Consider the following 25,209-nt stretch of genomic DNA (forward strand, 5'->3'; position numbering starts at 1 on the left):
TTAATTCGGAGGAATTGTTCGACACACATATGGCTTTAAGTTTAGACTAGACAGCTAAAAGCTTTATAATACCTAAGTTTCTCTATATCTAGAAAGGAATGACCGTTTGTTTAACCGATTTATAACATTCGGACTCATGAATAATGTAAATAAATAATTTGAGTTTAGGAGCCACCGAAGGTCTCCGGAGGATTCAACAAACTCTTCTAATCAGATTTGACAGAGTAATTATAGTTTAGTTAGAAGTTCAGATAATCACAGTGATGCTCGCTAAAATACAGAAATGTAAATATATTTAACCCAATTAAAACTACAATTGGGGGCCTCACAGGCCCAAGGTTGTTGACTTTGGAGTCAATAAGACAAGTGTGAGGTGTTGACGGAGTGGAGTCTTATGAACTCTTTTCACTACTGGGGTACACATCTCGAGATAATTAGTAAAATAAGGTCAATAGTTCATCCGCAGCCCCTTTGTAGGAAGTTGCTACATTCTTAGTGGTCGGCAGTTATTGATTGGTAATTTCCTACAGTTAGGGCTGCAGACGATCTGTTCCTTAGAATATGCCCTCTCGGATTTGCTGCAGTATCTGCGTACCTTTTGTGCTACGGCGGACGGTACTTAAATCGTGTGCATTAAATGCACCGACTCGGCGAGCAAAATTAGCATTTGAGTTAACTTGTGAAATAATAAAATATTAAAAAAAAACTTGTGAAATAATGGTGGAATAATCGTAACTATTCTAATTTTTATTATTAAAAGAAAAGAATTAAACCTAATATAAGTTATTCTGATATTTAGTTCAATACTAGTATAAAAATTAATAATTATATTTAATGTGATATAAAATTAATATAAAAATATTAAAAATTAGTGATTTTTAAACTAAATGATAAATATACCATTGAGCTGACGGAAAATAATATTTCAAAAAAAAATTTCGCGTTATGCGGGTATGTGGGATAGTACCCGCACTACGCAGGTATATAGGGTTATAACATCTCACTCGGGTGTGCATGGTATTGCCCCGCATTGCGCGAGTATGCCAGGCTATCTTTAGATATGAGAGAGAGAGAAGAGATAGCAATTGTAGCTGATATGATTAGTAATTATATTTTGTCAACTCAATATAAAATGAGAATCTTAGGTTATTAATAAATTATTTTAAAAAGTTGTATGTAATAAAATAAGAGAGAATGTTAAATTAGTGTACTTAAACCACCAGAATAAGTCTATTTCTATTCTACAAGTAAACCAAGGCTAAGAGATTTCAGCTACATATAGAAGTGCAAATGATTGGATACTGAATTTATACTCGGGAAGATTTAGAGATGTTAGTCAACTAACAAATAAATATATGAATTATTGGACTTTGATTTTTATATTTTTAAGGATTTTTTACAAATCACACCATATATTTTACCTATTTTGTGATTCATATTCTGAAGATTTTGTAATTCAACCCCTCATTTTTTCCTATAATTCTCATTTAACATTCCGACAACAGTGGAGGATGTAGGTGAGAAAGATAGTAAAGGGATATAGAAATTAAAGAAAATTATGAGGGTATTTTAATAACTTAATCGACGTTAGTTAGTCAAAATAACACCAGGGTGTTGAATAAAAATTATAAGAGAAAATAAGGGGTCAAATTATAAAATCCTCTAAGACGGAATGTAAATTATAAAATAGATAAAATATAGGATGTGCATAATATTTTTTTTTTAATCTATGTGCTCACTGCTCTCTTAGTCGCTAGAATACATGTGTAGACATAAAAAAAAAGAAGAATGCAAGACCCGCCAACCTACTATATGTTTTATAGGGTTCGTTGATTTAATTAAAGCCATCAACATGTCATGTTGCTATACATGTTATTATGTCAACTAATTAAAGCACCAAAGAAATAAGGACCTGGAATAGTTAGGTGGAATGGCAAAGTCAATAATGACAATAATGGGGATACCCAACTTTATTTAAGGATAGAAGGTAAATTCTCGTATGTGAACCCTTGGGATAATTCAACAGTATCAGCATATTACTATTCTGACGAATTGCAAGCTACGCAAGTAATTGTCTCACATAAGGGCCCGTAGATATGACCAGGTATTGAGCGGACGAAGTCCAAGTCTCGAAATATTAGTCTATTTAGAAGATCACGTTATAAAAGTCTCATTATAGCATTCTTTTTATGAGAACCTACTATGTGACGTATAGAAATATTTTCGAAGATAGTGATTATATTTCTTAGAATAATAGTGGTAGCATTCATCCTAGCGAAAAAGTCCGCTATTTGATTTGGTCTATTAGGTGGATAATTTTTAGTGTTAAAAGTTTAAATTAAAATTAAAATTTAAAATTTAATTTCGAGCCGAGCTTGAGTCGCAGTCACTTCTTTGGCCTCCCAATCCCATTATTGAATCTTCAGTGACTCTCAGATGTGATGCGGTAGTGAAGGCTGTCAATTGTTTCGGTGATCAATCCCAAATATATCATTCCAGAGTACATCTTGTGGAAGTTAAGATTCACCTCTATTCAAATATGCTACACTACAGAAAAAAATTCTTATACTACAAATCTGTTCTGAAATGCTAATCCTTAATCTAAGGACTTTCCTAAATAAATAAATAAATAAATAAAGGACTCGAAATAATTTTTTTTTGATCCTTTATTTGCCCTAATAGAAACCAGACAAGTTTTGCCTTCTCTCTAATATGATGATAAAGGTTGGTCTTTTATCTTAAAACCACATGAATCTCTACCATAGCATCTATAAAACTGCAAAAATAAGTGAGACTTATAAAGTACTTCAGCTATTACAATGTAAGCCCACAAATGGGCCCAAGGCTTATTATGGTCTTAGGAGCCCATGTCTTTTACTTCTTCATGATTTAATATTTCATTCCTTAATTTTACTAATAGAATATCAAAATTTCATGGTCCAAAAGAATTATTTTTAAAAATAAAAGGGGTACAGGAAACATCAAACTTACTCAGTGAAAATTGAGAGTAAGAAGGCTAATTAAATTGAGTTTAAGTACACAATTCAGAGTGAGATGGATTGAGTCGTGGAACTGGAGGACAAACGAACGAGAGATGACTCAATTATCTAAGTTAGATATTAATTAAGAATTGTTAAAATAATTAAAAATGATTTGAGATAGACAAGGTGCAAATGTGGTTTAGTTTCCGGTTTTCTAATCGGACCCAAACATTAACGCGGTCCAAATTCCTTTATATTTCCTCAGAAACGTCTTATAATCCATTGATGCTCGTGGAAAGAAAAATAAATTAAGTTCCCATGATACCCTTAAATTTCCTCTTATTTACATCTCTCTGTTTTTTTTTAACTCATTTTGTGCACTAAAGCCGGTGCCAATGACGAGAACCGTAGCGAGTATAATTGTAAATAAGTACAAATTTAGGGGTTATAGTGTTTAAACAGAGCGGAAAAGGATTTTTTCTCTTTCGTCTCTCCATTTCTTTTTTTATTTTATTTCTGTTATCGAATCGTTCTTCTCCAAACGCCATTTGTTTTCCTCCATCTCTCTGCTTCTTCGAGTTCTAGGGTTAGGGTTTCTTCGTCTCGTTAGCCCTTCTCGAGGATTCTAGGATTCGGGTTTCTTCGTCTCGTGTACGCTCTCTCGGTTTCGGAGTTGCCGTCAAGGAGCTAGGGCTTCGATCCCCTTTGGTTGCTCGATCTCCGGAGAAAACCCTAGATTGGTTTCCTCCTCACTCGCGAAATCTTGAGTTTGCAGTCGGTGCCCCCGCGAAATGGCCGGTCGTACGGTCGTCTCCGACGAAGAAGGTGAGTAATTTCCATTAAGTTTTATTAATTTTATTCTGACTTGTTTCCTTCTTTGTTAAATTTATCCATGAATTCTTTTTATTTGCTGAAATTTTTTCAGACGAGTATGAAGAAGAAGAGGAACCGAGAGCTGGCGGCAAAAGCAATGATCGTGACGACAGGGACGACGAAGACGATGAGGAAGACGAGGAAGGTACAGTTCTGATGAGTTTTATTGCCATACAGCTAGCCCTTGGGTTTCGGTTGCTAGCTGCGTTGGTAAGTTGATTTCTGATGGTTCCGTTCTCTTCGAGCAGAAGAAGGGCAAGATGAGTACGAGAAAGATGGTTTCATAGTAGACGATGACGAAGAACAGGAAGAGGAGGAAGAGGAAGAGAAAGAAGATAGTGATGAGGAGAGGCACAGGAAAAAGAAGAAGAAGAGAAGGTACTAAAGCTGGCTTTCATTGATTGTATTTGTTAACAGAAGGAAATGTTATATTTGTCTCAAAAGATCTTGAAATTTATTACGTGTGATTGACATTAGAGAATCGGAGAAGACTTTTGTCCTTGACGAGGATGATTATGAGCTGCTCCAGGACAATAACATTACTGGCATCCATCGACCCAAACCTGTATGTTTCACTAGTTTTCTTTTTCACAATTATCAGTTCATGTAGTGACATGGAACAACATCTATTTGTTTCTATGCTGTTATGTTGTTAGGGTAGCAAGTTTAAGCGCCTGAAGAAGGCTGGGAGGGACTCGGAGGGACAGGAGCGGTCGGTTTTTTATGATGAAGAAGAATCAGAAAGGAATAGGGGGGCAGGTGGACGAACTGCTGAGGAAAAGCTCAAACGCAGCTTGTTTGGTGATGACGAAGGTAGTTATCTCAAATGCTGTCTAGTTTTCTAATTATCTCATGGACAGATGGGATATACTGTTTGGTACTATATCTATGTTGAAACTTTGCAGCTGCACCTTTGGAAGATATTGCTGAAGAAGACGAGCAGCCGGAGGAAGAGGAAGAGGAAGAGGGAGATATCATTGGTGAGGAGGATGAAATGGCAGACTTCATTGTTGATGAGGAAGATGTTGATGAGACCGGTGCTGTTGTGAAGTATGATTATTTTTTTCTTTCTGCAATTTTTCCCTGATGTTCCCCCATTCCTGCTACACTTCTGTTTCTAGTGTTTTCTTTCCTGATGCTGATTATTATCAGCTTGTGATTTGCTTAACACAGAAAGAAGAAATTGAAGAAAAAGAAATCTAGACAAGCACCAGGTGTATCATCATCAGCTCTGCAAGAAGCTCACGAGATATTTGGTGATGTTGATGAACTATTAATGCTTCGAAAGCAAGGCCTTGATAAGGTGGAAGTTGACTCTGGTGGGCTGAGAAAGAGGTTTGAAGATGAGTTTGAACCATTTATTGTCTCAGAGAAGTATATGACACCAAAGGATGACATGATACGGGAAACTGATATACCAGAGAGGATTCAGGTAACAATAGGACTGTTATATGCTGTTTTTTAGGCAAACATGATGAAACATCTCAATTTTCCAGTATGTCTTACTTCTGGATGCATCTGTATATTGCAGTTGTCTGAGGATCTTACTGGGCCTCCACCAATAGATGATAAGAGCATAGAAGAGGAGAGTACATGGATATATAACCAGCTTACTGGTGATGTCTTGCCTCTGCTAGGCATCGAAGATCAAGTGGTCAAGGAAATTACCAAGGAAGACATTGGAAATGTTTTGACGATGTTACATGTCCAGAAGCTTGATGTATGTACTTTTTTTAAATTGAAGAAGTCGCTCCGCTCATAAATTTGACATTCTTTATTCTAAGTACTGATCTGTCACTGTTGCTTCAGATTCCCTTCATTGCCATGTACAGGAAGGAGTTATGCAGTAGTCTACTGAAAGATACTGATGTGGAAGTGCAAGATGCTGCAGAGAAAGTGCCTGGAATGAGGTGGCATAAGGTGCTGAACATACATATGATAAATAACTCACTAATAATAGTTTTGCATATGTTTCAGTTGAACTGATTTTATGAAAACAGAATAATAAATTGCCTTTCCCTTTCCCCTTTTCAGATGCTCTGGGCTGTTCAGTCCTTGGACAGGAAGTGGTTGCTTCTTCAGAAGCGGAAGAATGCTCTTGAAATGTACTATACCAAACGATTTGAAGAGGAAAGTCGAAGAATTGACGAAGAGACGAGACTCGCATTAAATAGACAACTCTTCAAATCTATTAGTGAAGCACTAAAGGAAGCAAAATCTGAAAGGGAGGTAGATGACGTCGATGCAAAATTCAATCTGCATTTCCCTCCTGGTGAAGTTGAAGCAGAGGAAGGGCAATTTAAAAGGCCAAAGAGAAAATCGCTATACAGCATTTGTCATAAGGCTGGGTTATGGGAGGTCGCCGACAAGTTCAGTCTTAGTTCTGAGAACTTGGGATTGGCTATAACACTGACAAAGATATCTGTATGTTTTCTGGACTTTTATCTGTCTTTGGATATTAGTCACATCAGCATAGAAGCAATACTCTTCACATATTTTTTTCTGCATATGCATAAGAAATCAATCTCTAGTATATTAATATTCTAGTTGCATACTATATATAAATGGAGCCAATTTTAATTACAGGAACTGTAGCAGCATGTATTTCTTTTGTGCCCAGCACATCTTAACATTTTGATGTAAGAGAAGTAGTCCATTTTGCATATCATTTTTCTTTAGGTGGATGAGCTTCAAGATCCAAAGGAGACTCCTGAAGAAGTGGCTGCAAATTTTACTTGTGCAATGTTTGAAACCCCACAGGATGTACTGAAAGGTGCTAGGCACATGGTATGGCACCATTTGTGTTCTTAAGTCTGATACTGTCTTTTAAATCTGTAAATCTATATGTGTGCCATGTATTCATGTTGTTCCGAGAATGGTGATAATCTTCGTCTCTTTTTCTTTGCCTGCTCAGGCAGCAGTGGAAATTGGCTGTGAACCTATCATAAGGAAGCATGTCCGAAGTATTTTTATGGAGAAAGCTGTTGTCTCGACAAACCCTACTTCAGAAGGAAATTTGACCATTGATCACTATCACCATCTTTCAGGTGTAAAGTGGTTACGTGACAAACCGTTGGCTAAATTTGAAGATGCACAGTGGTTCCTTATCCAGAAAGCGGAAGAAGAGAAGCTCCTTCAGGTCACAGTAAAGTTGCCACAAGATGTTCAAAAGAAGTTACTGTCTGATGCTAATGAGTTCTATCTGAGTGATTTTGTTAGTAAATATGCTCAGCTCTGGAACGAGCAAAGGAAGATGATCTTGGAAGATTCTTTTGTAAATTACATTCTCCCGTCAATGGAAAAGGAAGCTCGATCTGTCCTGACGGCAAGAGCTAAAAATTGGCTCCTTATGGATTATGGAAAACAATTATGGAGCAAGGTCTCAATTGCTCCTTTCAAACGGAAGGATTCTTATAATGATTCTGAGGATGAACCTGAATTGAGAGTCATGGCATGCTGTTGGGGTCCTGGGAAGCCTGCAACAACATTTGTTATGTTGGATTCAGCAGGGGAAATGGTTGATGTGCTGTATGCTGGTTCTATTAGTGTTAGGTCGCAGGGTGTTGCCGAGCAACAACGCAAGAAAAATGATCAGCAACGAGTTCTGAAATTCATGACGGACCATCAGCCGCATGCTGTCTGTGTAGGAGCAGCGAATTTGTCCTGTAGACAACTGAAGGATGACATTTATGAGGTGATTAAGTTACCTTTGTTTTTGTTAAAATTTTCCTTTTGTATATTAGATCAGTTAGTTCTATTGGTACATGAGAGAGAATCTACGTGCAATGTGAATGATATACATCAGAGATAGATCCAAAATCTTTATTTCAGTTCTGGTCCTTCCAAAACAAAAAGTTTTTGAGTTTTAACTGATTTGGGTTTGGTTTTGACCTGTCTTTGAGAAGCCTTTGCCAAATTCATATCTAAAGAAGTCAAAACAATTTGTGGATTTGCCATGAAAACTACAGGACCAGTTTGCTGTAGAGTAGTATACCTTCTTGGATGCAACCTAGGCTTGTGCAAAGTCTAGATGAGAGAGATGACAACAGTCAATTTTGAGACTTAACTTTTAGCAATGTTTTAAAAACCAGTCAAGGTAGCCACCTGCTATATGTTAGGCAAGCTTCTAAAGCGGCTCCTAGGCGCTCGCTTAGGCAGTCAATCAGGCCTTGTTTGGTTTGAGGCTAAGCCTCAAATTTGATTAGTTGGCTTTATTTCTTAGTCTTGATTTTTTGGAGAGTAAACTTAGTTAGATATAAACAAGATAAAAAGATGATTGATTACCGAACCGGGTTAGGGGTCCCTGAACCAGTTCAGGGGTGTTTCCTGAAATCAAAAGCAAACAAACCCTCAGGTACTTGGCGACAAGTAATTAGGCAATTTTGGCTTGCTAATTGTTCTAGTATAGGTATTAAGTGTAAAGCACTATTTCTACTTGTGTCCCAAACCTACCTATCATTCAAGTTCTAAGGGGTTCCTAATACCTAATTGTCGTACTTTCTGTTATTGCCCTTTCAAGTTTTCTTGAGGATATGTACACATTTTTGAGGTTTTGCAGCTGTTGTGTTCTATGATCTGCCTGCCATGTACAGTTTTTAAAAACATTGACTTTGAGTCTTTTTCTTTTAAAGAACTTTCAAATTTAAGGATAACTTTTGATTTGCACCTTTACATAACAATATAATTGAGGCGACATATTTGTTGTCCACTCTGTTTTCTAATGTTTGACTATATACATGTTTTTTATGGTTGGAAAATAGTATGGAACCAAGAGTTTTTCAAAGAAAATATTCCATAATTTCAACAAGTTTGCTTATAATTCGTCTAACATGCTTTTCTGTGAGCAGGTGATTTTCAAAATTGTGGAAGATCATCCGAAAGATGTTAGCCGAGATATAGAGAATATAAGTATTGTGTTTGGTGATGAGTCATTGCCCCGCCTTTATGAGAATTCACGGATATCTTCAGATCAACTACCTGGGCAGCCAGGTGCCTTCAATCATATTGCAAAGTTGTAATATTTGGTAATATTTTTTGTTTAGTTTCTTTTTTTCTTCTAACATGATCATGCATTTTCAGGTATTGTAAAGCGTGCTGTGGCTATTGGTCGTTATCTGCAAAACCCCTTGGCAATGGTTGCAACGCTCTGTGGACCAGGGAAAGAGATATTATCTTGGAAACTCTGTCCTCTTGAACATTTTCTTACCCCAGATGAGAAGTATGAGGTAGTTGAGCAGATAATGGTTGATGCAACAAATCAAATAGGTGTTGATGTTAATTTAGCTGCAAGTCATGAGTGGCTATTTGCTCCTTTGCAATTTGTTTCCGGTCTTGGGGCAAGGAAAGCTTCTGCTTTGCAGAGGGCATTTGTAAGGGCTGGCTCAATTTTCAATCGGAAAGAAGTAACAATGGGGAAACTTATAAGAAAGAAAGTTTTCATTAATTGTGTTGGATTTTTGCGTGTCCGTAGAAGTGGGGCAGCTGCAGCTAGTACTCATATTATGGACCTATTGGATGATACACGGATTCATCCAGAGTCATATGATCTAGCAAAAAATTTGGCCAAGGATGTATATGCTGAGGATGCTCCACATGAACCAAATGAGATGGATGACGATGAACAAGAGATGGCGATTGAACATGTTAGAGAAAGACCTCATATGCTTAAAGTTCTTGACATTGATGAGTATGTCAAAAGTTTTCCAGATGGGAGTAGGAAACAAGAAACTCTGTATGATATAAAAATGGAGTTGCTACAGGGATTTCAGGATTGGCGGAACCCTTTCAGAGAACCAAATCCAGATGAGGAGTTCTGTATGTTGTCTGGTGAAACTGAGGATACCATTTCAGATGGGAGAATTGTCCAGGTCACTGTCCGTAACATTCAAGATAACCGAATCATTTGTGCTCTTGATTCTGGTTTGAAAGCCCTGGTTACGGCTGAAGATTATTCAGATAATCCATACGATTTTGAAAACCTACAAGTACGTGAAGGTGAAATACTTACATGCAAGGTTAAGAATGTCAATAAAAATAGATTTGTGGTCTACTTGACATGCAAGGCTAGTGAAATGAGAAAAAGACCATACTTCTATAGAAGCAAGCGTGACCCTTACTATCATGAGGATGATATTAGTTTACATAATGAGCAAGAGAAGGCTCGCAAAGAGAAGGAACTTGCCAGGAAGCATTTTAAGCCAAGGATGATAGTCCATCCTCGGTTTCAGAACTTTACAGCTGATGAAGCCATGGAGGTATGTTGTCTTCATGGATATAATCATATAATTTTTAGTTGTCCTTTTTCATACCATTTGCTGTTACTGATTGCTATACTATGGGATGAAAACTTCTGTTGGAGCAGCATCTTTCGGACAAGGAGGCTGGTGAGAGCATTATACGTCCAAGTTCTAGGGGCCCGTCTTTTCTAACATTAACTCTGAAAGTTTTTGATGGAGTCTATGCTCACAAAGAAATAGTTGAGGGTGGAAAAGATCACAAGGACATTACCAGTTTACTTCGTCTGGGGAAAACTCTGACCATTGATAAAGACACTTTTGAGGATCTTGATGAGGTAACTGTGCCTTTATATTGAATTTAGATCAAGAGAGTATGTTGTTTTCTTCTTACAATTATTAAGAGGTTCTCATAACGACTACTCTACATAATATATATTTTACTTTTGAGTTATGCAATTCTTATCTAAGAGTCTTCACTTGGCATTCTCAAATTGATTCATCTTTCATGACCTTCTGTTAAGTACATTGTTAACTAGTTGGCAGCCTTTGAAGTTTGAAGTACAATAGTCGAGTGCTAATTTAGGCTGAGGTTAGGATAATTCATATTGCACGTAAGGAAGCCATTAAGTTTATTGTTGTATATTGGAGATCTATGACAGACTTATAGTTAATTTAGTTGCATAATGAACCATATTGGCACAACATATGCTCCCTATATGATACCTCCGTTGAGTTTTTAAAATGTTAGGTGGATGCCTAGATGGTGCAGAAATCACATTTTCACTGTTTTTAAAATAAAATATTGGTCATGATCCATTATTTACCCTGAAACTGGCCCTTGGTTGATGTTCAGTAGTTCTTACTATTGTGATTATTTCCCATCTTTACCTAGTGCCCTGTCTGGTGAGAAAGCTGGGGGTAGGGATTGTTCTTAATAGGAAAAATGATAAACGGTGAGGTGACATGTAAAAGTTGGTATCAGCGAAAGCTTGTGAGGGTAGTTGTTTTGTGGAGCACATAATCATTGATACAGCAAATTATCTTGTTCCATTGTTAATAGTAATATAGATGAATGCTGGTTTTCCAACTATGCTGTCATGGTCACAATGTGATAGTTTGAGCTGACATCACTTATTTTATTTCTGTTGATGACTTTATAATTTATTGATGAGTTTGATATAGCTTCTTGTTACATTATTAATGCATACGAATGCTGGTTTACTGAATATGCGGTTTTGGACAAGTTTGATATATTTTGAGCTGCTATCCTTTCTTTTCTTTTTATTATTATTATTTTTATATTTATTATTATTAGTATTTATTATGTACAATGTTTATACTTGCTCCTTTTATCCAGGTTATGGATAGATATGTAGATCCATTAGTTGGCCACCTGAAAAGTATGCTTGCCTATCGCAAATTTAGGAAGGGGACGAAAGCAGAAAATGATGATTTGTTAAGGGCAGAGAAGTCTGAGAACCCAATGAGAATTGTGTACTGTTTTGGCATCTCTCATGAACATCCTGGAACTTTCGTTTTGTCCTATATTAGGAGCTCAAATCCTCATCATGAGTATATTGGGTTATATCCAAAAGGATTTAGGTTTCGGAAAAAGGATTTTGAAGACATCGACCGCCTCGTATCTTATTTTCAGAGAAACATTGACAAACCACCTCCAGATGCTGGCCCATCACTTCGAACAGTTGCAGCTATGGTACCAATGAAAAGCCCGTCAGCTTGGAATTCCTCCGGAGGGGGATCTATTGGCAGTGGTTCAGCAGGTAGCAATGATGGGTGGAGGGGTCAAACACGTTTGGACAGGGATAGATCTTCTACTCCAGGTTCAAGAGCAGGTTAGTAAGCACAGACAGTCTCTATACCATATTGGCTGTTATTTGTAAATTTGAATTTTACTAGAAGAGCATGTGGCCTTGTTCTTTTGTTGATTTCATATGTGATGTCTAGTTGATACATTTTCCCAATTTTGTGTCTTGCTTAAATTACTTTGGTTTTGTTACTGATATTATTTTAAATCTGCTCCTATGATTTGCCTTGTTATATGTGATTGAGATGTACATTTTGATAAAATTTCGAAGGTTTCATAGTCTCTATTTTGGGTTGTGGGCTCTTCGGTACAGCTTGATTGGAAATATCTATTTATCTACTTATGTCACTTTCCCCACCTTTTAGATGCTTGTTAATTTTGAGGATTCCGAAAGGTTCTGGTGCAGAAACTACATGACTCCACTTTCAACAAGTGTTTTGGTGCCTCCAAATGAACTTTCCCCATATAGTTGCATCACATGAGCATCATTACAGCTCTTGAATTTAAACAATAAAGGATCAGTGTTTAGAGCCTCTCAACATAATGTTGTCTTATGGGAAGACACTCTCAGGGTGCCATTTTACCAAATAGTCCTGTACAGTTAATAAAGTGGCTATCTTACTATTTAATGTTTGGAACTTCTGAAAGAATATCTTCAATGCCTCTGTTAGATCTTTTCTAGTGGGGTAGGAGACATGGATCCATCTTGCAAATTGGGCAACATTCCCAATTGTTTAAGCTATTAGGGGTTAAAAAAAAATATTTGTTAAGGGATGGTGAACTGGAAATGTGGTTCCAGATGCAAAATTTATCCATCAGTAAAATACCAACTGGTCAAGTACTTTAGGATAATCATGTTTAATTTGCCAACATCAATTCGAAGTCAGGCTTTATCAAATTGGGTACCAGATCAGTATAATTTGGGGATAATTACTACTGCATTTTCATTTTTGATGTTAATGTTGAGCAACATAGGCAGAAGGTCAGGAAATCTAATGCCTACCTCTATTCAACCTGCTATCTCCTGCTGGTAAATGGGGTTACAATCCTTTTTCCATAGCTGCTGAGAAATTTTCAGATTTCTGTTTGATGCATCACTTCTTGTTTATGGACAGTTGTATCACATGAATAATTTTAACTTATGCAGGTGGGCGATTTGAGTCGAGGAATGGTAGTGGTGGCCGAGATGGCCATCCAAGTGGACTTCCTCGGCCTGGTCGTGGGCGTGGTAGGGGAAGAGGAAATAATTTTGGCAATGATGCCCCAGATGCTGATTTTGGTTCAGCAAAATGGGGCTCAAAGGAGGATGATGATGGTTTAGGTAGCTTTCCTGGAGCAAAAGTTCATAACTCCCCTGGGAGGGAAAGATTTCCTGGTGGTTGGGGTGGTGGGAACAGTGGTCATGATGGTGGTTCTTGGGGAAGTAGTGGTGGTGGAAGAAATGAAGGAAGTGGCAATGGAACATGGGGTGGGTCTGGAGGTAACGGAGGTTGGAGTGATGGTGGTGGTGGGAGTAGCAGTGGTGGATTGGTGAGTAGAGGCAACAATGGTAGTTGGGGAGGTGGTGGAACAGGCAGTGGAAATGGAGGTGATGATGCTGGGTGGGGTGGCGGGGATGCATCTGCTAATGCTGCAGGTGGTCCAAGTGCCGGATTCAGTAGTGGTGATTCAGGATGGGGCGATTCGAGGAGATCGACCACCCCTCAAGCATCTGCCAGAAGTGGTGGCGGAGGTTGGTGAGACCTGCTCTTTTTGCTGCTTGGAAGTAAAGTTGTGCTGTTTGCCATCTTGATCCTTGGCATTTTAATTTTATAACTGGGCAAATGCATTTTGTTTCTCATTCCCCTTCTCAAATGTAGACTTGTAATGGTCCTCTAATTCCTGGGATGTATGGACAAGGAGGCATGTACAGCTACAATATATTTTTATTTGTAGTAAGTTTTAATTCTATTTTCAGGGGAAAATATATATCTTGTTTTTGTTCTTGCTCTCTTCTGGTTTGTTGTACCAAGAATTTATACATGTTTCAAGGTTGAGAGTGCTGAGGTGAACTGTTTGTAGGTTGTTGAAGAACAACTTCCGTAGACATGGATGTCAGTCTTAAAAGCTGCAATTTGTATAGATGGTTATAAACGAACTTATTTATTTAAAAGAAGTGTTTCGTCAGGGGATAAATTTTGTAATCGAATTTGATGGCGATGTTAAGCGAGTTATTGACCAAATTAGCCGGTTAATTTTTTTTTTACTGAAATAATTATCCCTTAAATTTATTACTAAATAGAGTTTAATTTATTGTAGTCCTAATAAAATTGATAACTGTTATTTTCTTAAATAAAAATGCTGATTAGTTTAATATTTTTGTTTAGTTTTGAACTGATCGGGAGTTTTATGTATGTAAATTTTTTGAACTTAGTCTTGACAAAAATAACTTAAAATAAAAATGTTGATCAATTCAGCTTTTTTTTTATTAGTATTATAGTGAATTAGACACTATTTAATAATAAATTTAAATGACAGTCTATTTCGATTAAAAAAAAAATATAAAATAGGTCTGGTTTGGTAAAAAGTCTTAAGCTACCAAACAAGTTTCACCTCGTCTACTTACAGCAAGCAATTGTTTTGTTTTCGTAGTTTCCTTTGTGAGAATATATAATTTACCCGGTTGTAGTTAGGCTAAATTCTAAATTATTTTCTTCGATTTTCATTTGTGCCATTTAACCTTTTGTAATGTTGCTGTGTACAATTTTTTTAAAGAATAAATGAGCGAGAGTTTTTTGGGAACATTTAAACGCTCGAATCTTTCTTTACCAATAACTACAACAACAAACAAGAAAGATAAAACAAATAACATAAAACTAGCTGCATCACAAGTCCTTCCAGCTTCTTTATGTGCAAACACTTTAGCAGTTGAAGAAACTAATATATCACACAGTTTACAACTTTTGAGGCATAAAAGAAACCAGTTGCAGCAGAAGACAGCCATGCAAATGGAAAACTGTCTCAAGAAGATAACACTTTTTGATGATCATCAAACATAGGAAGCCTAGATAAAACAGTAAAACTAGTTTCACACCACCGACAAACAGTAAAGTTCAGCAGATGAAGAAAGAGCCAAATAACTAGCTAAAGAGAGGATCTTAATAGTCAAAGGGCCACCCAGAATAGCTCATCTGGTTGATATCTTCATGAGTAGCACTGGAACTGCTTCGTCCCGACTCGTTATGGTGCGAATTGGGAGTGGAGTACGAATTTTGACTGGAATAAGAATTGGGACCCGAGTATGAATTGGAACTGGAGTTAGATGAGCGAAAAGGCCAGAGAAAGGATAATGGATTTCTCCTTATTTGACCTTCTCTCCTAATAGTGTCATCTGAAGTGTCTCTCCCACTGCCATTTGAACTTTGACGACCTGATCGGTTACGAATGGTAACATCAGAGCCCTGTGATGGTAACTGTTGACGACAAACTGGGCACGTATTGTGCTGGGCTAACCAAGGAACAATGCAATCAGAGTGATACAAATGCTTACATGGCAGTTCCCGTGCTTCAGCTCCCAACTCAAACTTGTCTTTACAAACAGGACAGTGAGCATCACCACGAAGGTGCCTGTGGTTTATCTTCACTGTGGGCAAAGCATCAATAACCGACCGCGAAGCAGGTGGAGGGCCATGCCTTTCATTCCGTGAAAGCTGCTCAAGAAGGGCATCCAATCCTGAACTGACAAAGTACTCAGCTAGGTTGGCACGCCTATCGCCAACTCCAGAGCCCCCATTTAGGAGAACCTCAAGACCTACATTCTCAGACATCGAAACAGGAAGATTACCACCAAAAAACAGTAAAGGTCCCATGCCAGATCCCATCCCTTGGTCCATGTATCTGCCAGTTCTACTACGAACGTCGTGGCTCCTTCCTGCCATCCCTTGATTCATCAAAGTAGACAGTGCTTCAATAATTCTAAACCTGGGATCCTCATCTTCAACAGAGTCCACACCGAATGAATCAAAAGAGTCCACGATGCTCCCTATCTCATTCAGCTCCTGCACAAAGCCTTCGCCACAACTGGGGCAGGTCGTGTTGTGCCCATGAGGCTGAACTGCTTGCCTGCATACGTAGCACCAATGGGTGTTTCTGCTTGACATCTTCCTCCTCTCAGTATCAATATTCCAGATAACCAAGCCAAAAGAATATCTTAACAGTTAAAACAAGAAATAGCTCCAATGGTAGCCTGAATAAGTCTGGAACTCCTCTGCTCCTTCCAATATGCTAGTTCTGTACAACAAAAATGATAACTAAAAATCAAACTATACGTCATCAAAAAGATATTACAAACCAGCTTATTAGGCAAGATGAAACCATAAATGTTGATCGGTAAATCCCACAAATAGTGGTGCACGAATTTAGCTTAAGGACCAGTTTCCATATTATTGAAGCAAACAGACATTGATACTCTGACAAGATGTAGGGAAAGAAAAAGTTCAAACAAATGAAATGTTAATCCATGTAATCACATTGAAAAGATAAGAACAATTAAGTTTGATCCAAAGGAGAGATATAACACTGTGCCACATGTCATGAAAAAAGGGGGATGTTATGTTATGATGGGAAGCTTTGCAATTATAGACACCATCTTTAGTAACCAGAGAAAGATAATTATGAATCCAAAATCATCTATAAAAATCTACTGACCTAAGAAATCGTCATACATAAGCATTGCCAACAATAAATTAGCAACAAAGTATTGAATTCATAAGATGCCACATTTTTTGTCCAAGAACTTCAGATCTTAGTTCTACCTATAAGAAGGCAAGCTTAGTAAATTAACTTGTAGATTATCTTCTTTCTACCCCCTCAAAGTTGGTACCCACTCTGTCCACCTCTCCGTCCTCTCCTTCCCTAGCTGCGGAGGTTGACACAACTACCATTCCATCTGGCATGTGTCATACTAGCAAGATGCCATCATAGCGGTGGACCTTTGTATAAAAAACATTGCCCCTCCTCACTTGGAAGGCAAACTTAGTATATTAACTTGTAGATTATCTCATTCTTCTTCCCCCCCCTCCACAGTTGGTAACCCTCTCCACCTCTTTGTCCTATCCTTTCCTCGCTGCCATATTGATACAACTGCATGCCGTCTGGCTCGTGTTGTGATGGCAAAATGACATAACACTGGCATACCTTAATATCAGAAACATTGACATTCATCATTTAAACATCTTCTGGAATTAATACTACTGAACACAAATTGCCGCCACCTTCACTTGGAAAAGACCCAATTTTTTCAATTGACATCATCACCCTGGCTTCTTCATAATCAAGTAACTATTTCAAAAATATGGTGGCACAATTACCTTCCATTTCCAGCTCTTACAAGACAGCAGGAGAAAATCAAAATAAGAACAAAATAATTTTGGCATCTAAGCTATAACAATTTTCAACTCCATCAATTTCATAACTCTCCCACACAATACAGATAACATGTCCTACCGTTATCACTAAAAATAATGAGAAAATTTAAAAAAAATTAACACATGAATATAGAATATACCACAACAGCGAATCTAATATACCAAACCGTACAAGAGAACGAACACTGACAACTCCCACTTTAATAAAGTTGCGGAAAATGATATGCATCTATGTAACAAGAACCCATCTATCAAACTTTCCAAAGATCACCATCAAACTGCGGGATTTATACCTCAAGATCGAGAAGAAGGAAAGAAAAGGCTTCCCAGAGAAGACCCAAATCCCACCTCGATTGATATCTGAGAGAGGAGAGACGAGATGAGATCGTGGCCAGATTGGTGGGGACTTGGGGGAGAGCGGATATAAAGAGGGGGGAGAACCAAATTAACGGGGAATGAGATATAGGAGAGAGGAATAGAATTCTCTGGAATCCGTAATAAAAGAAAAAGATGTGCTTTTTGTTTGACACTACACTTGATACTCGCTCATTACTAAGTAGCAGTGTAAATTGCAGTCGAGCCGAGCTCTCCTAAAGCTTTGGCTTGAAATTGATATAACTATAAATTATTTTCTTTCATTAAAATAAAAAAAAAAAAAAAAAAACGATGCAAACTCTGAGCCGATCTCAGCTTGTTTAAAAACAACTCGAATCACTTTTTTTCCCTATTTTAATTGCATTTTCACCCATAAACTATTATGACCAGCTATCATCTCGCAGTGATTGAAAAATAAAAACACATTAGTTTGCTCTTAAATTATATGCCTAAGAGTGGAAAGTGTTGGAGCTTGGCTTGAGTCTAGGCTGGAGTGGATTGAACTTTTTTGACTGTCTCATCTCAAGGATTCACGGCGGACCATAAGACGAGTAGGTACAACAATAAAAGAAAAGGACAAGAGAAAAAATAAATGAATTTTTTTTGGGGAAAAAGGACAAAACACCACCACGTAGCCCATTTCCTCAACTTTGTAATCCTTAATTAACTCCTATTTTATACGTTACTCTCTTACTGAGGTCTCGAGATGCCTTTACTGATTGCTATCTGCCAATATCTAGCAGTTTGTAAGAGGAAGAGCCAAGTTTGCTGAGGTCAAAAGGATAATGCTAACTAGTAATTTTGAGGATAGGATGAAAGGATTAAACTTTTGCAAATGGCAACTTCTTTTCTTTTCTTTTTTTTTCACCAATTTATAGAGTTTTTTAAAATTTTTTTTTATCAAAACTAGAACTCCGTATGAATTTAAATACGCCACCGCCACGTCAGCCGTGAACTCATCGACGTGGCAGAATGGAACTCGCTGCTCTTTGTATGTTAAGATTACGTAAAGATTTTTTTGACATTCTCAACACGATCGAGTTTGATTGCGTACTCTATTTATATATATTTTTAATTTGTGTTTATCAAGCCCAGATATCAATACATTATATGGAAAGACTTCCTCTGAATAAACTGGAACAGCTAATGCTATCCTATTGCCTTTTTTTATGAATTAGTAGTTCATATTTGCGTTAAACTTGAGAGATGGGATAAGAAATATCAGTGAACTAATATTTTGCCTATGATATCCATGAACATATCAATCTTACTTACATATAAAGAATAAGCAATATGCATTAAAAGGTAAATCTACAATGGCTGAGAAAGGATGGATATTAAACAGGCTGATCTATCTGGAAACCAGTCGCCAACTTGATATATGGGACTTCACAAGAGAGCTCATCTGATTCCATAAAGAAAATTTTGATCCAAACACTCGTACTAGAACCGACTTAAGTGATCCTTCTCTGACATATTCCAATTCTCGAGATACACCGTGTTGAACATATTCAGGTTCGTCAAGAAAAGGCAGCGCGTGTGCACCCTGGGACTCGAGGTTCTTAATCCACCCACGCAGCAAGAAGTTCACAACCTGAGAAAAGAGAATCACTCTCCAATTTCCATTTGTTTTTATTGTGATTAAAGAAATATCTAGAGTAATAGATATAACTGTTTAGGTACATCAAAGATAATTCATATCAGGAAAGATAATTTATCAAACGATCGTGTGGTTTAGTTGTGAACTGATTGGTGGAACCAAGCATAGACAGCAAAGGTTCTTTCTCAGCAACAAGAAGCAAACGAAATGCACTAACAACACAAACTTTAATAAAGCTCACTGATAAGTGCTGTAAATAATATAAAGATGAAGCTTATATGAACTACCAAAATTTCTCAATTTACATGCCTAAGGCGGAAATGGCATACCTCAGGAACTTCATCATGGGGGCAGTGACCTGCCGGGCTTATCTCATAATATGGTGCCTCCGGCAACTGCTGTTTCACTTTAAGACCCCAAATAGGTCTAACCCATGGATCTTCTCTTCCATACACGAGACATATGGGAACGCCTTGAATTTGGCACCTATAACCAATAAACCAGAAGAAATAATTAGAAGATAGCAACATTCTTCATGAGAAAAAGGACAACAATTATGAGCCGTGAGAAATGCTTCCGCAGTACCTAGAACATGCCTCTCGGAAAGACAATTGCCCCTTGGGAGCAAACATAATGGAGGCAAATGATGCAGCTGCTGCAGGGTGTTCTGTTATTTCAATAATGCGAGAGAACACTTTGTCAACCTTTGTTGAATGATCAGCATACACTTGCTTTAGTACTTCTTGTATGCTTCTGGGGTCACTTATCTTCTGCCATCTGCATCATATAAAAGACTATTTATTTACATTGTGATTTCAACATTGTGATGAGTGGATATTTAAATATTATAGAATTTATTTTGAAGGAGTTAGACTACTAGGGCTCATCAACATCTCAAAGATTAGCCAGGAGATCACAAGAACATAATCAAACTATTGAATCTACCAAAACTCTAATCAAAGTAGACCTGAGGTGTGCCGGAAAAACACATATTGTGGCAAAAAATCCTGCAAATTGGCAGTTGATAGCTGTATCTTGAATAATCAAGTCGGAGTTGAATGACTTTATAACAAAGAGTTAATAGTATCCATTAATTAAAAGAAGAAAGTCTCCCGGCAAGACCATCTCATTTACACACAGCAAAAGATATTCTGACCTTGATCTTAAATGGAAAAGAAATTATTCATGAAAAAAATGAAAGCCAAATAATTCAATTTTTTGGATACATTAGAATAGTGCTGTCAATATTAACTCAATGATTTTTAAGCTATTAGAAGTACTCACACAAATTCGGTGAGCTTCCTGACGCTTGATGGTAAAGGAAATGTCCCCGCCCAAGGAAAAATTTTGTACAGCCTAGGTGATCGGATAGGGTTCGGGAGGAATCCCCAAAATGGTGTTGCATTAAGCAGTGTAACTCCCTTTACAAGCTGAGGATTGCATGCTGCAAAGTACATGGCAACAAAACCTCCAAGAGAGTTACCCACGATATAAGTCGGTTCACCTATAACCTGCAAAAATATTTTTCACTTTTCAGATAAGGAAAGACATGCAAGTATGTAAAAGATTTACTTGGATGCAGTTAAAAACAGTAACACCAAAAAGTTGGCTGGTTAACTAGCTTTATGGAAATTTTTAAGTTAATAAATGACAATACGAGTAACTAACCAAAGAGCTACTATTTCCTGGTTGAGAAATTGCCTTTGTAGAACATGAGAGATCATAGACAGGAACAATAAAGCATGCCACAAATGCATTCAGCTGGTGGCTGGTTAACTTGAAATATTAATCTGTTAAAAAATTACATATAAACTTGTTTTGGCGACCTACTCTCTATAATAAAAACATCTCTGACAGTAAGAATTTAACATTATCTTAATATTTTCCACAAAATTAGTATATCAAAACACTGTTCTGCTATATATATATATATATGAGAGAGAGAGAGAGAGAGGCGACTAACCGATGGTAAGTAAAGTAATCCACCTTCTTGGTTGTCGTATGTCTTAAGATGTGCCAAGAAAAGCTATCATGTCTAAAATAAATCCTTCCATCACAAACTATCCTGTTCCTCCTAAACACCTTCCATGCCTAGTAGAGGAACTATGGTAAGTTGTTCTTCAGTTAAAACTAAGCTTCAAAACCATGATACATAAATTTCAAAATGCTCTCTTGCCTAATTTTGCTCCAATCAGTATCGCAGCGCTACTTCTAGGTGGTTGATAAATAACATCTACTTGACGGCTCTAATGAATACTTCAATTCTTTCAGGAGTCCAACTTAATTCCTGCACTAGTTGACCTGTACTGTTGATAAAATCTTTGGACATGGATCCAAGAAAATTATTCTAGACTACTTGTACTTTTTTGTTACTCTAAATCAACAATAGTATTACAAACTTCTAAAAGAGTCAACTAAGAATGTGTTATGAAACTATGTTGTAAATAATGTCTCCTGTGAGGCTGAAAATATTAATAGAACATTGCCATTAAAATAAAAAACATATAGAATATTGACTTCAATAGTGTTTCAAAAGTTGAGACTACTCATTCAACAATAAAAGTAGGAGATGTGTCCTAAATTGTTCCAAATTTTCACATACATAATTTGGTGGCCATAAACTTGTTAGCAGCTCAAAAACTGTCCAAAATCTGGAACTAATCATTCACCTTTTAAAAGTAGGAGATGGGTCCTAAATTACTCCAGAACAATAGTTCATCACATACATAATCTGGCGTCACCAACTCATTCCTAAATTATTTGTAGTATAGATAACCAACAAGAAAGTTAAAAGATGCATCTAAGAATATGACAGCACAGTAAAACCTGGTATTGTGATGTTCATCATGAGTACATAAGTAGAAAAGAGTGTTTTCGTACTAAATGTCTCATATCAGAGTCTAGTGTAATTGATAAAGTCGCCAAACTACCTATAGAAATTTGAGGAATATACCTGTTCTACGAAATGCTGTACTTGATCTCGCCATAAATCAACAGAGTAGACCAACTCTTCTGCCCAGGGCTGAGATTCCTCTCCGAAACCCCACAGAACTTCCCTCCCTTCACTATCGTCTCGCTTATTGGGAGCTGGGTCTTCATATGGCAAGGACATGCCCTGTCCCACGAAATCCAATGCCCACACCCTATAATCGCGACCCAGATCCTTCAACTGCTTCTCGTAGTGGAAACTCCCAACTCCAAAACCAGGAAGAAAGAGCACAGCAGGCGCTTTACTGTTCTCTGTTCCAGATTTCTCGTAGTGCACCGACAACTTTGGCTTCCATTCCCAGAAAGCACTACTGATTGGAGAGCCATGGTTTTCATCAGACTCATTGGGCAAACCTGGGATTTTAACTTTGGCTACTTCATCAACCTTCTTGGGGATATTTCCCAGACCCACAGCTCCATCGGTCACATAGTAACCATGATTGTCAACTGAGACTGCAGAACTGCTACGATTTCCAAGACCTTGAAGTTGCCCTAATAATCTAAGCCCGTCTTTCTGATTGATTTGATCAGTTTTGGCGCTGACTTGCTGCAGGAACAGACGATTCCGGTTTGGTGCTCCCCCAACACATAAAACTCCACCTTTTCTAAGTGGATTGTGTTTCAAATGCTTCAAACTGGGAACTTGATGATGGCATGACACGGAAGAGTGGCCGCAGGAAACTAAATCCATCTACTCAAATCCGTTAGGTCTGCAGAAATCCCATAGCAGAAGGGTCAGCTTCACTGAATTGATTATTAATTTGAAGCAGAATAAGCTGACATCAAGAAAACTCTACCAGATGAACTGAATAGTTGAAAGCTAGCTTGGATTAAAATTAAACTATTTGAGAAAAAAGAATGGTTGATTGGTTCGGTGGAAGTACCTATATTACCTGGCAGAGAACCATTCGCGAGCTAAGATTCTTCGAAGAAGAAACTCTTTCTCCGAAGAAAAATGAGGGAGAGACTTGAGGGAGTATCCCCGAATCCCCGATATTATAAAGAGAATTCTGTCACATGTAAAAGAACATAGACGACGGACGACGGTGGGGCCAGAACAATATGTTCGTTGTTCAGTCGCATCTTAGAGAGGCTGTTCGGTGTGGTGGCAAGTAGAAACTATTTTGTCCAAGTGGACGATATGGACAAGTACATTTCTTGCACGTCAGTGCACTTGGACATTTTTCTACTCCTTTCCGTGTATTTGCGTAAAACCCTCTTTCTTGAATTCTTTTTTTTCTTCTATAATTTTGGCCATTTGTTGGTATGCGTAGCCGACAAAAGAGGCTTAAATGAGACCTACACGAATAGAGCTCTGAACAGTTCAACGCATTGTCTGGGAAAATTGTATCCATTGGTTTCTAGTCATTCCTGTATAACTCTACATATGAAACGATGACTTGTTTGGATATTCACTTAAAACTGCCAAAAAGACCGGGATCAGAGGAAGTTGAAGAAATCGTCAGACCTTGTGGCAAAAAACGAAACCAAAAGAAGACTTTGCGAAACTCCAACTTTTGAACTCTCCGGGTTAATCTTTGCAGACAGTAGTAATACACGCCCACGCCCAAAGAGAAGAGAAAATACCAAGCTACATTTGTTGGTCACCCAGGAAAAGAGTTGCCACCGGTCTTAAGGTGAAAAAAAGATTTAAGACGACCTACTTGAACATTATCTTCTCTCTCCTATCATCTTCTATCCAATGATTACATTGCCAACCAAATTTAAAGATCATTTTATCAATATCACTATAACCGACTATTATTTCAATCATTCTTTTCCTCTTTATTTTAGTCCTCTGACATTAAATATCTTTTAATTTAATATCACATCATGTGTAACCATACAACCACTAAACTACTAAACTAATTTACATCCAAGACACCCTCCTCCTCACTCTGTCGAGGCTGAACTGGGAGACAATTTATCAAGTAAATATAAGATTTCAATGAATCAATAGATGGTCTTTGTCACATCTGAGTTCCTGCAAGTAGTTTACAGTTCCCTCCACTTTTTCTCATCCGGGCTTGGGACCGGCAAAGGCAGTGTTAAACTGCAACGGAAACAACACACTTATTAACGTCCTGCAATTATATGACAAACAAAACCGGTACTTTAATATGCTAAGACAGACAGAGTGCAGAACGAGCAGAATCTACACAACCATCAAAGCCACTAATACCACGTTGCAACACATAAACATTGCCATAAAACAACAGAATGAATCCTTTTTACTGAACCTACAAGTATGCCAAATAAATATATGCATTCGGACTGAAACATGCCGCCGGGATTCTGCCAAATGCAAATTTAACAATTCCATAAATAAGTGTAATAAAACAAACACGAGACACTGAGAATATCTGTCGGTTTCACCAAAAACTGGTCAGAACAAACTACAATAGTCAGGAATCAAAGGGAATGACTAGGATTGGTTCTTTTTTCATTTGCCCATTAAAACAAACCAAAAACTCAATAAAGAAAGCAGCAGAAAGGTCCATTTTTTCTTAATTGTCTACATGGAAAAGCTGTTTCAAATTATCTAAAACTAAAATCTCCACAACCCGGAAAAGCAATGCTCTAAAGTGAGCAACAGAAAGGTTCATTTTTTCTTAATTGTCTACATGGAAAAGCTGTTTCAAATTATCTAAAACTAAAATCTCCACAACCCGGCAAAGCAATGCACTAGATTAGTTCATATCACAACTTCCCTGGATTACTGAAGCAAAAAAAGCAGCCAAACAGGATAAAGGTAAAAGTCACAACACTAAAGTAGACAATAGATAAACTATCCCTGGTTAACATACAAAACCCTTTAAAGTCACAATTCAAAAGAAAACAGTTTACAAAATTAGGTGTGGACACCTCTGCCTCAACCATGGGAACTAATATTTGACAAGACTTAAATCAGTGACAATATAAATGC

At 37.5% G+C, this 25,209-nt stretch overlaps 3 protein-coding genes across 5 annotated transcripts; 1 reads left to right on the forward strand and 2 right to left on the reverse strand.

Annotated features, from left to right (window-relative positions):
• The first annotated feature begins 3,422 nt into the window (after positions 1 to 3,422).
• On the forward strand, positions 3,423 to 13,898 carry LOC140790438 (transcription elongation factor SPT6-like). The gene is made up of 17 exons (XM_073140535.1): positions 3,423 to 3,806; positions 3,907 to 3,999; positions 4,103 to 4,232; positions 4,332 to 4,419; positions 4,511 to 4,667; positions 4,760 to 4,904; positions 5,028 to 5,286; positions 5,386 to 5,574; positions 5,664 to 5,774; positions 5,889 to 6,278; positions 6,534 to 6,641; positions 6,769 to 7,548; positions 8,702 to 8,843; positions 8,934 to 10,108; positions 10,216 to 10,425; positions 11,448 to 11,943; positions 13,063 to 13,898. Exons 1-17 carry the CDS (start codon positions 3,773 to 3,775, stop codon positions 13,653 to 13,655), a joined length of 5,100 nt encoding a protein of 1,699 aa, XP_072996636.1. The 5' UTR covers positions 3,423 to 3,772; the 3' UTR covers positions 13,656 to 13,898.
• A 901-nt stretch (positions 13,899 to 14,799) lies between these two features.
• LOC140791332 (probable E3 ubiquitin-protein ligase RHC1A) lies at positions 14,800 to 17,856 on the reverse strand. Of its 2 annotated transcripts, none has more exons than XM_073141859.1 (2): positions 17,614 to 17,856; positions 14,800 to 16,184 (listed from the first exon to the last, which is right to left on the reverse strand). In XM_073141859.1, the coding sequence occupies exon 2, from the start codon at positions 16,052 to 16,054 to the stop codon at positions 15,053 to 15,055; it is 1,002 nt and encodes a 333-aa protein (XP_072997960.1). In that variant the 5' UTR covers positions 16,055 to 16,184; positions 17,614 to 17,856; the 3' UTR covers positions 14,800 to 15,052. The 2 variants fall into 2 exon arrangements, with proteins under 2 accessions (XP_072997960.1, XP_072997961.1); XM_073141860.1 differs by lacking the exon at positions 17,614 to 17,856 and adding an exon at positions 16,709 to 17,556.
• A 1,051-nt stretch (positions 17,857 to 18,907) lies between these two features.
• Positions 18,908 to 23,309, reverse strand: LOC140790253 (pheophytinase, chloroplastic). 2 transcript variants are annotated; one of them, XM_073140242.1, is made up of 6 exons: positions 23,168 to 23,309; positions 22,249 to 22,993; positions 20,580 to 20,806; positions 19,881 to 20,072; positions 19,625 to 19,781; positions 18,908 to 19,289 (listed from the first exon to the last, which is right to left on the reverse strand). In XM_073140242.1, the coding sequence occupies exons 2-6, from the start codon at positions 22,972 to 22,974 to the stop codon at positions 19,047 to 19,049; spliced, it is 1,545 nt and encodes a 514-aa protein (XP_072996343.1). In that variant the 5' UTR covers positions 22,975 to 22,993; positions 23,168 to 23,309; the 3' UTR covers positions 18,908 to 19,046. The 2 variants fall into 2 exon arrangements, with proteins under 2 accessions (XP_072996343.1, XP_072996344.1); XM_073140243.1 differs by having other exon boundaries at positions 23,177 to 23,307.
• Between the last annotated feature and the right edge of the window lie 1,900 nt (positions 23,310 to 25,209).

The sequence above is a fragment of the Typha latifolia genome, chromosome 6, assembly GCF_019914945.1.
Source record: "Typha latifolia isolate L0001 chromosome 6, TyphaL0001v2, whole genome shotgun sequence".
Classification (NCBI taxonomy): Eukaryota; Viridiplantae; Streptophyta; class Magnoliopsida; order Poales; family Typhaceae; genus Typha; species Typha latifolia.

Coding starts and splice junctions, on each gene's coding strand:
- LOC140790438 (XM_073140535.1), top strand. CDS start 3,773: ATGGCCGGTCGTACGGTCGTCTCCGACGAAGAAG. Junction 4,233..4,331: donor AAAAAGAAGAAGAAGAGAAG/GTACTAAAGCTG, acceptor GATTGACATTAG/AGAATCGGAGAAGACTTTTG. Junction 5,287..5,385: donor ATATACCAGAGAGGATTCAG/GTAACAATAGGA, acceptor TGTATATTGCAG/TTGTCTGAGGATCTTACTGG.
- LOC140791332 (XM_073141859.1), bottom strand. CDS start 16,054: ATGTCAAGCAGAAACACCCATTGGTGCTACGTATGCAGGCAAGCAGTT.
- LOC140790253 (XM_073140242.1), bottom strand. CDS start 22,974: ATGGATTTAGTTTCCTGCGGCCACTCTTCCGTGTCATGCCATCATCAA. Junction 19,782..19,880: donor TTCCGAGAGGCATGTTCTAG/GTACTGCGGAAG, acceptor TATTGGTTATAG/GTGCCAAATTCAAGGCGTTC. Junction 19,290..19,624: donor CCCATGATGAAGTTCCTGAG/GTATGCCATTTC, acceptor CTCTTTTCTCAG/GTTGTGAACTTCTTGCTGCG.